Raw genomic sequence first — 15,135 nt, forward strand, 5'->3', positions numbered from 1 at the left:
GCTTCTAAATGTGAATAGTATTCACAAGTAAAAAAACACAGACTAAATATTATTGCAGATGGGCAAGCTCTCCTGCACCCTCCGAAGTTGATCATACCATCATAGGGCAAAGGAAAATCCCTAATACACCTGCATAACCTCCTGTGGAAACTCCAGCCAGTGTCGATCACCAGCAAATTAAAACTTGTCTAGATTTCTAAATATATAGTGTATGTGTGTGTGTGTGTGTCTCATCAAATATCGAAAGTTCACAATAGTAAACGTTCAAAGGGTACTTTAGAGCAAATCTACAGTGACTGAAAATGCAAAAAAATTTATTTTTTTTTTGCTGGGGACAAGCCCCCTTGCACCCCCTCAACTCTGCTAATTATATATACTAATTCCAAGACTGCACAACAGAGGGGTAAGGGCAAAGTCCCTTGCCCTACCCTTACCCTGCTGCACCACAAAAAAGGTTGCTGGCAAATACTCCACTTGAATGAACCTTACTCACTTCAGAGTTTGCTTTTTTTACACCAGGAAAGTGTTCGCTCATACAAGTGTTTGCTCTTTCAAATGATAACCATATATATGCATATGTACATCTGCTGCATATATCTCGTAATACATTTTATCATGGGAAAAACATTATACGAACATTTTAAAAGTAACAAATTCTATAAATAGTTAAACTATGGCAATGCATAACATACATCTGATTGAAAAAAAAAATTCAGAAATACTGGATCTTTTATTCTGCAGGAGTAGGCATTATAAACTTCTTATACACTGAAATTACACCACTGGAAAGCTTCTTACAAGCCTCCATCATTTTGTTAGAAAGCTACTGGAACAAACTGCCTCATTTTACAGCTATTTTCACAAATGTCAAAAATAATGTCAAATGCCATTTTTGGACAGTTGTTCTGACAGCCAAATAATTGCCATGCTGCAGTGGTTCAGATTTACAGGAAAAAGCCATTCACTGGTAGTTTCAGTGTGGCCAAGCAATGCTTAAATAAAACTTTTTTTTCTTTTGTGTATCTTACTTATTCACTGCTATAAAGTATAGTGCAATATGTCACAACTTCTGTCTCATGTCACAGCTCCAGCCGAAGTACAGTTCATGTAAATTGCTTACTATGACAGAGTGGTTCTAAATTTTAACATATATTCCATCTCATAAAATGTAAAGCAAGATGTCACACCTCCAGACCAAGCAGAACAGTACCAAAATGCTAAATGTGGCTGTTCATGATTATTTTGAAATAATGAATGTTACTTGCCTGTTGCTGCAAAGTATAATAGAAAATATCACAATTTCTCAAAGATTCTACCTCTCAGCCAGATAAGTGCAGTTTAGGTATTTAAATGTAGGACTTACTATAATAGAATAGTGTTATGTTTCATCATACAGTCTGTCTGATAAAATGCAAAGCAGAATGTCACATCTCCAGTAAGAAAAAGATTTAGTTTCTGAAATTATTTTAAAACACACTCACAGGCACACATGTACCCACACACACACACAAACACACATACACACACACACACACACACACACACACACACACACACACACACACACACACACTTGTATACTCATAGACATATACGCACACACATGTAATCAAATACATATATTCATTATTATACAATGACTGGTCATTTACATTCAAAAACGTGCAAGCTGATTGGTCAGCCCAACAAGCATGCCTGTTGTAAATTAAGTATACACCAACAGAAAACAGTCCATTTTCCCGGAATTTCTTCTATTAATATATGCCACAGAGCTTTCCAGTTTTCTTGCTTTTTTTTTTAAATAAATTTTGAAATCCAGGCAGTTCATAGGTACAAGAGTGATGGGGCAGGGAAAATATAAGGAAAATCAGGTACATTATGCAAAACTAAAGAAAAGTACCTGATTATCCTTTTATTTCTGCCCTTTCTCTCTTGTACCTCAGAACTGTCTGGATTTCAGATTTTTTTTTTAATGGAAAAAAAAAGGCAACAGAGATCTTCCTTTCTCCATTACTTCCTTTCCAAAGCACTGATTTACTGTGTAAGGATGGGAATGTAAGTCCCATACGCATGCACAATACATCAAGAAAGCCTTAGCATACGAAATAAAAAGCCAGAACACCTCAGAGCTGTCAGACATTATTTAAGAAAAGTAATTATTTTTTTTCTTAAACAATGTCATTGTATAATAGCAATAACCAATTCCTGGGTGTGACATATTGAAGATTTACCCACAGTTGCCTTTGTTTAAGCACTCAGGCTTTACCGTTGTGTTTAAACCACACCAACCATGGGTAAATCTTCAATATACCACACCCAGTCATTGGTTACTGCTATAATATTTAGCAGTTTCTAGAAGTATAGTATGTGAAATATTCCACTGTAAAGAAACAAGGAATGGGTAAACTTTTCCAGAAAAACATTAAGAGGCAAACAAAAGCATACTTACAAATAGGAAAATAAATAAAAAAAAAAAATACTCAAAAAGAGCAAGACTGCCCCTCAGCATGGGCATTATAGAGGAATAATGAACCTCTCAGGGGTGCTGAGAGATGAAATGCCACAATGCCCTAGGTGGTTTATTTCCCAGCAATTCCTGCCCTGTTGGGGATTATTGATTATATACAACTAAGCACTACAGATGTGTTAATTATAGTCACAATGAGACAAATATACTAATAAGCTTATAATCAAAGGTTGTACACTATTTCTGACCTGTTTAAAGTAAAAAAAATAAAGTTCTAGATTTATAACTATTATTTATGTTCATAGGTTCATACTAGGCTATCTGCCCTAGGACATTTATAAGCCTAGCCAGAGTGTGTTTGGCTTTCGCCACTCATTTTAAATTAATTTTGCTATGCCCTTTTTTGAGGTTAGTATACTGTGCCTCTGTCTAACAGTGACACAGAAGTGATACCCGGGGTAAACCTACGATCTCCCATCCACTCATCAAGATTCCTCTTGAAGAGAGTCAATGAGGGACTCTGCCTAACCTGGACTGGGATTTTATTCCGGAGTGAAGGGAGCCTCTAGGTTATGAATCTGTCTCTCCAGCATGTCCTATTTATTTCAGTGCTGAGGTTCAAGTCTCTCAAGCGCGTAACTCGATGGGATTTGGATTTTCTGAGGTGCAGCATGTCCATTAATTCCGGGTTGGACATGGCTTTATACATCAGGCACAGATTGCCTCTGAGCAGGCGGTATGCCACTGAGTAGAGTTGGAGTTTCTTTAACATATGCATATGGCATCTGTTTGAGCCCTTTGATCCTGTTGGTGAGGTACTTTTGGGGTCTTTCCAGTTGCTGCAGGTGTCTGGTAATGTACATCCCAAAAGGGGCATTGTACTCAATTATGGGCCTGATGAGGGATGAGTAAAGAGGCACGATGACCTCCCCTGATCTAAATGTGAATCCCTTCATGATTAGGTGGGCTATATAAAATGTTTTTCTAACCACTTTGGCCACATGGTTGTCAAATGAGAGATTGCTATCAACTTGGGTCCCCAGGTCCCTAATTACTTCTTCTGTACTTAATGGATTACCACCTATGTGGTAATTTGTGGGCACTTTGTTTTTGCCAAAGGGGATGACTATACACTTTTTGGCGTTTAGCTTGAGGCCATCGCTCTGGCACCAGTTGTCTGTTTCTATGAGGCCCTTTTGGAGGATGCTTGTGTCGACTGGAGAGTCGATTATGGCGCCAGTTTGCAGTCATCTGCGAACTTGGTCAGCCACAGTCCTTCCATGTTGGCCTGTACCTCTGAGAAATATATACCGAACAAGAGAGGTCCCAGGACTGAGCCTTGTGGATGCCACTTGTAACTGGTTTGGAGTCTGACACGGCTCCAGCAATTCTAACCATGTGGGTTCTATCCTTGAGCCAGTTTGCAACCCATCTAGTGACATAGGGGTTTATATTTAAGTTGGTGAGCTTATCTATAATGCCCGAGTGGGGTATTGTATCGAAGGCTTTTGCGAGGTCCAGGTAGGCTGTGTGGACCACCTTCCCCTCGTCAATGGCCTTGGTGACTGTTTCAAAGAAATCGACCAGGTTTAAGAGGCAGGATCTGCCCTTAACAAAGCCAAACTGGGTAGGATCCAGTGTCTGTAGGTCCGCAATATCTTTATTTATGAGGTCCATGATGATCCTTTCCATAGCTTTGCAGACCAAGCTAGTCAGGCTTATGGGGCGATAATTTCCAGGATCCGTTGAGGCACCACCTTTGTGGAGAGGGACCACTGTTGCTGTACGCCACTCTTTGGATACATATCCTGTAGTAAGGCTGAGATTGAACAGTAGTTTTATGTTTGGGTTTAGCTCTTCTTGGAGTTCATGTAGGATGCAGCCCGGGACACCGTCTGGTCCCATTGATGCTGTGTTTTTTGCTTTGGAGAGGGCGGCTCTTACCTGAGCATCTGAGATGTCAATTAAACATCACTTAGTGAGACTACTTAAGTCACTGTTCATAACTTATATGTATCAACAGTCTGCAAATAGAAAATCAAAATAAAGCAAGAATGTTTTAACAACAGAAATAAGGGAGGAGTATGCTTTTTTGGGGGGAGGTTAGTATGAGACACAAGTTATACCACACTCTGAAGACTGCCTAACTAAATCATTGCTATGCCATGTGTTCATTTCATACCAGTTAATTCTTCCTGTATTCTGGTTTAGATGAAGAACCAGAAAAGCTGTGGTTACAAGAAAGAAGTACATAAAATATAGCATTATATTCCACCAAATGCAATTAGGCATTTCATTTTGTGACTGTCTAGTGACAACCTCAGTAACAGCTGTATCACTCAGTGATAACTCAGCCAAAATGAAAACAAAAACTCATTTTACCTATGAATTTCACTGTGCACTTATAGGCAGGTGCTGTGCTATTGGTCTTGTAGATAAACTCATAGAATGTGCATATTATAAACAACTTAATGATAGTCATGACTGCGGTAGTGGGGAGGTTATTGTGCTGGACAAAGCTATATTTTTTTTATTGGCAAGATGACTGGAAAGCAAGCCACTAAAGCCCAAAATTATTATCATGGTTTGCACTGGGTACTTAATGTTTGCCCTGCAGGAGGAATGAGTTTCCTAGTTAGAATACATTTTGTCTTACAGGTACCGAGATCAGGTACAAATGAGAGTTTTCTGTAGCACGCCATCAAACACAGATCTGTAACTGACATTGCACTTGTGTTCCATTCAAAAGCTTTTCTTATGAAGCTGCACAATCCAAACTTCCTTACTATATATAAAATTAGTAAAAAAGCAATAAACAGCTCAGACATAAAATACACATCTCATTAGATTAAAGATAGGTGCATGTACTGTAATATTGTTTGTTAAATAAACAGAAACTTCTACTGTATATTCTTGTAGTGAATACATGCAGCACCCATTTGTTAGGATGTTTCCAGAAACTGCATGACTGTAAGTTCGGGCTAGAGTTTTATGCAGCCAGCAAAGGACCAGCTGCACCTATTTTCTAAAAATGGTTTAGATTCATACATATTAGACACAGATTTTTCCAAAGCCACTTAAGTTTCATGACCGTTTAGAGTTACATACCTCTCAAAACATCATATAATACACTGTTCACTTTCCCGTGTGAAAAAGTTTGCACAAAATGAGAAAAGAAACTAGTATCTCAGCACTTTTCTTATAATGTGGTTCTAAGACTGCATTATTTCAGGAACTTGAACACTCTGTTAGTCCCTCACATATTTATTTACAGCACGTTCCTTTTATACCAATGTAATCAAGTCTGCTGCTTGTCCACAGACAACTCCACCATAAATGCTGTGCTATATACTACCTGAACTATCATGATAAACAGACTTTGGCACCTGGCAAAAGAGTGGAACCCTTTCTTTAAACAATCCTCTCCACGTCATTAATCTAGAGTACAAATATCATTAAAATCATCATGTCATTTCTGACAGATGAATTAATGGTGCATTTCAACCCATATTTTTAAACATTAAGTCTCATCATGCCAAGTGACAACATTTAACCAAAGAAAGTACATCAGTTTTGATGCCATTATTTAAAAATCCATATAATAATGGATTAAGACAGCAAGACAGCATACCCAGCAAATGACAGGTACAGTAGACTATCTTAAAATGCTGGTTTGAGATAAGGTTTTCATTAAAGTCTGTCACAAGATGGAAGAGATGAAGTGGCAGCCAGCTAACAGCAAAGGCAAGTATTATAATAGTTAGTTTGTAAAAAACACTTCTGGATCGCTTCTTCATCCGAGAAACAGGTTTTGTAGTTGTCAATGCCTTCTCTGACTTACTACTTTCTTCAGGTTTTATGTCAAAGCAAACAGGGACTCCAGGTAAAAACAAACCTGATGGGGAATTCTGATCACTTGTTGTGGCAGGAATCCTTAGAAGTTCACCAGAATTAGAAGCTCCTCGATGGTTCTTTGACATTGCTGGCACCACACTAGCACACTTTCTGCTGTAGCGTTTCTTATGTTTTCTCACAAATGAATAGCTCCAGCGCCTTACATGGGAAATCTGTGGCTGAGATCCATTTTTCTCAGGCTGGTGAAGAGTTAAATTTATCATTTCATTTTCTTCCATTTTGGTGTCCCTGTTTAGAACTCTGGAGCTTATGCTTCTGCACACAATAGCATGGCAGATAATAAGGCAGGCTAAAGGCAGTATGTACTGAATAAAGAGTAAGCACATAGTGAATACTATTCTATATTTACCTGACGGCCAGGACTCGATACACAAGTATTTGTTACTCCAAGACTGTAAGTTAAAAGCTTGGCTGAGATCTTCAGTTTTGTAAAACACAGGGAGAGGAGAACAGATTGCAAATCCAAGACCCCAAGTAATTCCTAGTACAAGATAGCCAGTATTTGCTGTCAAATGATTAGAAAGGGGATGCTTTACCATTATATATCTAACCATGGCAATGGACATAAGCATTAAAGTTGAAACCATGACTGACACACACTGTATGAATGGTACAATGTGACACATAAGTTCACCAAATATCCACTGGTCCAACAAAACATATGTCAAAGTAGATGGTGAACAAAACAACACAACCAGTATGTCAGAAAAAGCCAAATTTCCAACAAGAAAGTTCATCATTGTTTTCTGTTTCCATTTCCGGACCAGCACTACTAAAACAAGTACATTTCCTAAAAGGCCAAGAAGGCTTACAAATGTGTACAGTCCAATAAGGGCATATTGCACTTCTTCCACACTGCTAAAGTCTTCCCAAGAAGGATACTTGGGATCGTGGGAGGATGTGACATTGCCATCCACTGTAGCATTGATGTTGCTTCTGTTTCTGTAGTCTAAAGCCATATTATATGGACCTGTATGAAATCAGAAAAGATACTAATGTAAGAAACTGAAATAAAAAAAGCAGTCTGACAGGTGATCCAAAACAGACACAAAAAAGTGATGCCAGTTAAGTATCTCATATACTTAACCAGTTATTTTTAACTGACGACAATGAATCCTTAAACTATTAGTTATTAGCAAGTCATACTTTACAATGAGTCTCTAGAACAGCATGACAAATATGTATCCATCATAACACTCCAGCATTATTAAGCAGAACCTTATCTAGCTCAACTGGTACCCTCTGCAAATTCCCAAAATGGCACCCCCTCAGTTTAAAGTTGAAGAGAAAAAAAGAGCACAGCTTTCCTCTGCTCATACAAATGTAGCAAACATATGTTAAAACTGATCACTCCTAAAAAAATTATGAAATGAATACACTGCAAAATGTTTGTTTAATAGTCCAAAATGATATTACTGAAAACCTCTACATCCTTCGTTTTTGACAGAATAACTTATGTTTCATCTTATAACAAAGTCCAATGGTATTAGCTAAGAGGCAACCATAGCACGACTCAAAAGCCAGCGTAGTCACTTCACCAGTGTGCTTTGATGATAAAGTAATCCAAACATGGAGATTCCGTTAAAAATAAAAGACAATGGTTTTTATTGGCGTGCAACAAGTAAGCGCATTCACATAAGCTTTGTCAGACCGTTGAATTTCAAAAATACATTCAATCACAACTTTTTATATAAATCAATCACGTGTTAATCTAACTAATAAAGCTTAATTAAACTTTTAAAGATACATCCTCATGCCTATAAAAATGACATGAACTTCTAGCTATACTCAAATTAAAAAGCTCAAGTAGTAAGTTATATTCCATCGCAGCAGGTGATACAGCTCGTGTCACATTAGTAATAAAATCGCATCACTGATCATTCAGACCCAAGTGAATGACAAACTATATAAAATATATATGATATATATACAAGATGTATGAAATAAAAATAAAACATACATCTTTGCGCTTCAGACTATCACAATTCCATTTCTATTAACATACAGCCACTAGTAAAGCTTGCTAAAAGGTTTGTACCTAACACTTTTATTGAGTGAGGCAATAGAAGTTAAATGCATTATGAAGTCTATCCTATGAAGTTACATCACAACAATTTTATTATAACTTACATAACCAATCTAATCAAACAAGCGTCTTAAGCACTCATTGGCACATTTTATATATGAGCGCTTAAGACGCTTGTTTGATTAGATTGGTTATGTAAGTTATAATAAAATTGTTGTGATGTAACTTCATAGGATAGACTTCATAATGCAGTTAGCTTCTATTGCCTCACCCAATAGAAGTGTTAGGTACAAACCTTTTAGCAAGCTTTACTAGTGGCTATATGTTAATAGAAATTGAATTATATTGCGATAGTCTGAAGCGCAAAGATGTATGTTTTATTTTTCTTTCATACATCTTGTATATATATCATATATATTTTATATAGTTTGTCATTCACATGGGTCTGAATAATTAGTGATGCGATTTTATTACTAACGTGACACAAGCTGTATCACCCGCTACGGTGGAATATAGCTTACTACTTGAGCTTTTTAATTTGAGTATAGCTAGAAGTTCATGTCATTTTTATAGGCATGAGGATGTATCTTTAAAAGTTTAATTAAGCTTTATTAGTTAGATTAACACGTGATTGATTTATATAAAAAGTTGTGATTGAATGCATTTTTGAAATTCAACCGTCTGACGAAACTTATGTGAAAGCGCTTACTTGTTGCATGCCAATAGAAACCATTGTCTTTTATTTTTAACGGAATCTCCATGTTTGGATTACTTTATCATCAAAACATATTGGTGAAGTGACTACGCTGGTTTTTGAGTCGTGCTATGGTTGCCTCTTAGCTAATACCATTGGACTTTGTTTTACAGTTTTATTCGCTAGCCAAGAGGTGTTTACTCTGATGGGAGCTTTATTATATATGTTTCATCTTAAACAATTTATTTAGTTCTGTATAATAAAAGGCTAGTCTAGACCCCAAGTGTAAGCCGAATTACTGATGGGAACAACAGTAAACCAACTACTTTAGATATAAGATCTGTTTACTAATTCCTTTTAGCATCAGTCAAATAACAGTACAATATTTTCTAAATGAATGACCTGATACAGATCAAACTGAGTTTCATGCACAGAAGTGTTCATGTCATTATCATTGTTAGAGGCTGAAATTAAGGGTTCTCCCACAGATTAAAATTGTTTAGTATTTTTCCTACTGATGTATTGGTGGATGTAGCGTTGCCAGCCCCTGTAGCACTGTAGTATGATACAGGGTATTTGGTGACATGAAAGGATGAGTAAAGTAACAGAGGATTAGGATGTCAATACATTACTGCACTTACCTATCTTACAGAGATCAGCAAAATCTGACAGCCAGTGTCCTCTGGTAGAAATGAAATATGTAACAAGCAGGTTTAATGAAGGGGATCCGGTGCTGGCACCCATGGTACTCTACTTGTAACACGTACTACATAAAAAGTACAATTCTGTAAGTAGAACTTACCATAATAGTAGATATTTAAATGATCACTGCTGCAGTAGCCTTTCCTATATGTTATATATTGCCAAGGATATAACAGCCGACTAGCTTTCAAAGATTCAGGACACTTTCCACATACCCAAAATGTCAGGCAGCTCGAGCTGAGCTAACTAAAAGACAAGTATGGGCATGAAGCCCTTCAAAACTTTAGTGCCAACATAGAGAAGGAGGCTTACCTCTGGAAGGACAATAATAGGAATAATAAAAATCTATGCCCACACCTGGACATAAAAGCACAACACAAAACAAAGGGGATGGAGGGATGGAACAGCTACTGCAGTAGTGATCATTTGAACATCCTCTGTTATGGTACGTTCATCTTACACAACTGTACTATGTTCTTCACACTGATAATTGCTGCAGTAGCCTTAGCTATATGAGTAGATTACCATAGATAACTATATTTGGGAGGAGAAAAGAGAAGGGACCAGGAGCCCCTGGAGGATGGTCCTAGTAAAGCTTGATCTAGACATAGAGAAGGAATCAGGCTTATAGTACTTCATAAAAGTATGTACACAGGATCAAGTAATAGCTTTTAGAATACTTCTAGAATCCAACCCTTTCCAAAAAGCCATAGATGAAGCCAAGGCCCTGGTAGAGTGGGCCTTGGCCCTGTCTGGAATTGATATGTTATGGTGAGTATAACAAAAGATAATAGCCTTAGGCAACAATTTTGAAATAGTCTGTTTTGACACAAGGTGTCCCTTCTTCTTACCTTCACTAGAAATGAACAACAAATACAAACATCTGAAAGATTTAATTCTGTCAAGATAGTACCCGAGTTGTCTGTGGGCATCCAAGATACGGAGTAGCCTTTCTACCTCATTTTTAGGTTCAAGAAAGAAAATGGAAAGATGGATAGTTTGCCTTAAAGTAAACTCAGATAACACTTTAGATATAAAAAAAGATTGGTTCTCAAAGAAAACTTGTCCCTGTGAAAAATGAGATAGAACTGACTTACCAAAAGAGCTTGCAACTCGGATATACTTTTGAAGAGGTCAGATCAATCAATAAAACAGTTTTCCATGTTAAAAAACACATGTCAGACAGATTAGCTGGTTCAAATGTAGCAAGTGTTAGCTTCTATAACACAAAATTAAGATCACAAGGAGGGGCCACCAGTTTTCTAGGACGGCACTTATGTAAAACCCCTTTCAAGAATGGTTTGTCATAAGACTGCATTGAAGCAGGAGGATCTATGGGCAGACATGCACAAATGGCTGATAAATGAACTTTGACAGATGAATAAGAAAGTCCATAGGACAGTAACTCACTCAAATACTGTATCACCAGAGAACAACTAGCCCCAAGTGGATGCTGGTTATGTTGTTGGCAGCAACTAAAAAAACTTTTCCATTTGCTAAAATATGCTTTTTTAGCAGCAAGTTTTCTTGCCTTCATTAGTACCTGCTGCACATCCTCAGAAAACAGGTGCCTAAAAGGAATGAAGACCCTGTCATCCAAGCAGTGAACTGAAGATGACTGATGTAGGAGTGTATCAAACATACATTTTCTTGTCTGAGTAGATCCAGACTGTACAGAAGCTAGATTGTCTCTGGCCATTTCCAAAATAAGGTAGAACAACTGTTGCCTGGACCAGAAGGGAGTCACCACAATGACCTTGGGGGGATTCCCTCTAAATTTTCAGAAGTTTCCTGGATATTAGAAGAAAATGGTGGAAAGGCATGCAGGAATATACCTGTCCAAATACAAGAAATGGTATCTGTTCTCCAGGTCTCCTTGCATGGAATTCTAGAACAGTTGATTGTTCAGAGAGGAGGCAGAGGTCTACTTGAGGAATTCTCCACAGATGGACTTGGACCAAATCTTGGAAGACCCTGATCTAGTTATCCATTCATGAGGGTCTGCCCTGATCCTGCTCAGCTTGTCTGCCACACAGTTTTGCTCTGACAGAATGAAGGATGCCTGTTTACTGAGACTGTGCTGTGAAGCTATACCCGAAGCTAACATGGCTGGTCTGCACTGGGTGTAGGACCTAGCTCCCCCTTGCTTGCTGATGTACCACATAACTGTGGTATTGTCTGTAACAACTTAAAGAAGTCCATGGGACCAAAGATTTTTCAGAGAGTTGAGTGCCTTGATCAGGGCAAGCATCTACCTGATATTTATGTGCTTGCATTTGTCATTGGTGTCCCCAGACTCCCTGCGTATTTATCCTTCCAGAAATTGTTCCCAAACAAAGGCCAAAACCTCTGTGTTTACTGACTACTTTGGAGCAGGGAGAGAGAGAGAGAAGGGAGACCTGGATTTAAGGATACTTGTCTCCACCAAAACATTTCTCTTCTGACAAACCCCAGAACTGGGTTCTAAAAAGACAAGGGGTGTTGAAGCAGGGCTCAACCTGATCCAAACCAAAAAAAAAAATGTTTTTTATAATGTTCTTATGTAACAATTGCTGTTTTTACATTGTTTCTGTCATAACCTCTATTAATTTTGTATGTTTTCTGGAGCTTTTCTCCTCGGGCCTCTACTGAAAATGGACATGTATCCATTTAGACTAGCCCAGCCAACAAATGTACAATAAATAAATAAATCAAACAAATTTCAAATACTACTGTATCGTTCTCATATGGAGTCTTGCTAAGTGCATCACGACAATCACAGATGTCATGAGACCCCAAATCCTGAGGTATTCCATCGCAGTGACTGCAGTCTGAGTGGAAAACCTTAGAAACAGATTTAAATAAAGACCTATTTTTTTTTTCCAATGGAAGAAAAGTTATATAAACTGATGTGTCTAACTGACATCCCAGGAACACAACCCTGTGTGAAGGAGTTAAGAAAGACTTTTTAATGTTCTTTTGGAATCCCAGTTTGGGCAAAAGATCTCTCATCCGAGAGAGAGACAGAGATTCCCAACACTTTGAAAAAGACTCTGCAAAGATAAGCAAGTCATCTAAATATGGAAAAATGTGGATACCCTGTAGCTGCATTGAGCTGTAATTGGAGCTAGACACTTTTTGAACACTCTTGATGCATTGAATAGTCCAAAGGATAAAGCAGAGATCTGATAATGTGATCTAGACACACAAATCCTATGAAATGACTGGTCTAGATGAATAGGGATGTGATGATAAACATCTTTTAAGTCTAGTGCTACTTGGAAACTTGAAATGAATAAGCGGTAACAGGTTGTAAAGTGACAACATTTTGAACTTGGGCAATACAAACAGGTTTAGGAACTGGTCTCCAAGTAGTTTCTTTCTTTGGCACTAGTAACATCCTTGAATATACCCCCTTTCCCAGCTGGGAAGAAGGCGTTAGTTCTATCACTCATTGGGGCAGCAAGTGATAAACAAAAGAGTCTGATCTGCAGGATGAGGAATGACATCCTGGAAATGAGGAATTTAACCCCACTGCCACCTGTAACCTTGATGAATGACTTGCAGATCTCATTTGTCTGAAACAATCTACTACCAAAGAGAAAAAAAAATGAGATTTAGACTTTCTGCAAGAGAAAAGGGTCCAAGGTGGGAGAAGACTACAAGGTCTTTTGAAAAGTCGTTCAGACTTGATGGAATGTCTTTGGTTTTGGGCGGTTTGAGGACCCCCCTTGCCATTTCTTTGTGAATTCTGTTGAGGCAGTTTATTCTGCTTCTGACAGCATTAGATGAGGAGAAAGACAATCCCATAGACAATTTGGAAAAGAAGGGTTGAAAAATCTTAGAGATTCCCTGAATCAGTTGGCCCCTTTCATCCCACTTTTTGATCACCTCTGCATCAGCGGAGCCAAAACCAAACACTAAATCTCTATCTAAAGAAGAATTTAAAATCTCACTTTTACATTATGGGGAGGTTTTGAAAATGTAGCCATGTAAACCTCCTAAAAACAGTAGCAGTGGCCATAGCCCTGGAAGAAATATTAACAGTCATACGTACTCTGCAAACAATGAGTAGTGACCTGTGCAATAGAAGAAACTAAATTTATGAAAGCAGGTTTTCCTTCACAGGGAGAAATTGGAGATAAAACATTCCTTACACATTCATTCACAATTTGTCAGGAAAAAAAGTTTAACATATGAGCCTGACAATTCAAAATTCTGAAAATCAAAATAGAAATATACATGTTTTTCTCATACCTATTAATAATTTTCCCACCCTTATTAGAAAGGCCAGGACTGGATTAAGCAGCAGTGGAATCAACTAAGAATATGACTGCAGGGTCAGGTTTGAGAATACTGTATAAACATTTAAAAGAATGAGGAACTTTATACATGCTATCTGCCTTTTTAGACAGTTGGCTGACTATCAGCAAAACTACAGGCAGTAAGTCAGACAAGTCCTCTAAAGCAGACAGGAGGAATGGGTGTAGGTTCTGGAAAATCTTTCTGTAACAACTCAGTATTTTTGGAGGGACAGAGAAACCTCAGTGTTCTCCCTCTGAAAACACTGGGACATCCTAGCAGTAGTCTCAGCAAAACACAAACCCTTACAGGGAGAATCAGAAATTGAGCTCTCCTCCGAGTCTGAATCAGAAATCTTGAGGACAAAACCCTGAATTCATCCCTGCATCTTCCAATTCAGATTCAGAATGTTGCATCTCCTGAGGAAAAGAGGAATCCCTCTTTTTTGCCAGAAACTACTTTATAAGAAGGATCAGTATTTGAGGAGGAGTAGATACATGTTTGGTTTTCTGTTTCTTTTTGACATGAAAAATGAGGCCAACCATATTAATGGCAGTAGATGCTTCCCCAGATATGTGCACATCATTCTGACACAATTGAGAAATCTTCCCTGTTACCTCTCCCTGGACCAACAAGAGGGGTTTTCCCTTGCCCACTGAAAGGACTGTAACAGTCTCAGATGACAAGGCTAACCTCCAGTCCATAGTTGCTGTAGGTTCCACACCAGAGGTATCCAGGGTAAAATATGAGTGGGTTGACATACAACAAATGGCCACAACAGAGTCACCTGCAGCTGAGGCAAACTGCTGGCCTGTTGTGGTGGCAAAGGCTGTTTGCTTAACTTTTTTTTCCTTTGTGGCTGGAAGAAGGACTGACTGTGGTAGACTGTTCCATGGTTCCTCTTTCCCAGGGAATACAAGCAGCAAATACCAGTAAAACTACCAGTCCACAAAAGTTACTTTTTTGACAGAAATAACACAGTAAAAAGCACTTCAAAACACTATGGTAGTCCCACAACAGAAATATAATCATAATTTCTCCACAGAAAAT

General features: G+C 38.1%; 1 protein-coding gene across 2 annotated transcripts in view; it reads right to left on the bottom strand.

Annotated features, from left to right (window-relative positions):
- Window positions 1–4,358: 4,358 nt before the first annotated feature.
- NPY5R (neuropeptide Y receptor Y5) overlaps window positions 4,359–15,135 on the bottom strand; it is a 440,454-nt gene continuing 429,677 nt past the window's right edge. For both annotated transcript variants that reach the window (XM_044062216.1, XM_044062217.1), the window contains exon 4: window positions 4,359–7,352. In XM_044062216.1, coding sequence (XP_043918151.1) covers window positions 5,998–7,341 — 1,344 coding nt within the window. In that variant the 5' untranslated portion in view covers window positions 7,342–7,352 and the 3' untranslated portion in view covers window positions 4,359–5,997. The remainder of the gene's footprint in view (window positions 7,353–15,135) is intronic.

The sequence above is a fragment of the Protopterus annectens genome, chromosome 2.part1 (genome assembly GCF_019279795.1).
Source record: "Protopterus annectens isolate FY-2018-M chromosome 2.part1, PAN1.0, whole genome shotgun sequence".
NCBI lineage: Eukaryota > Metazoa > Chordata > Ceratodontiformes > Protopteridae > Protopterus > Protopterus annectens.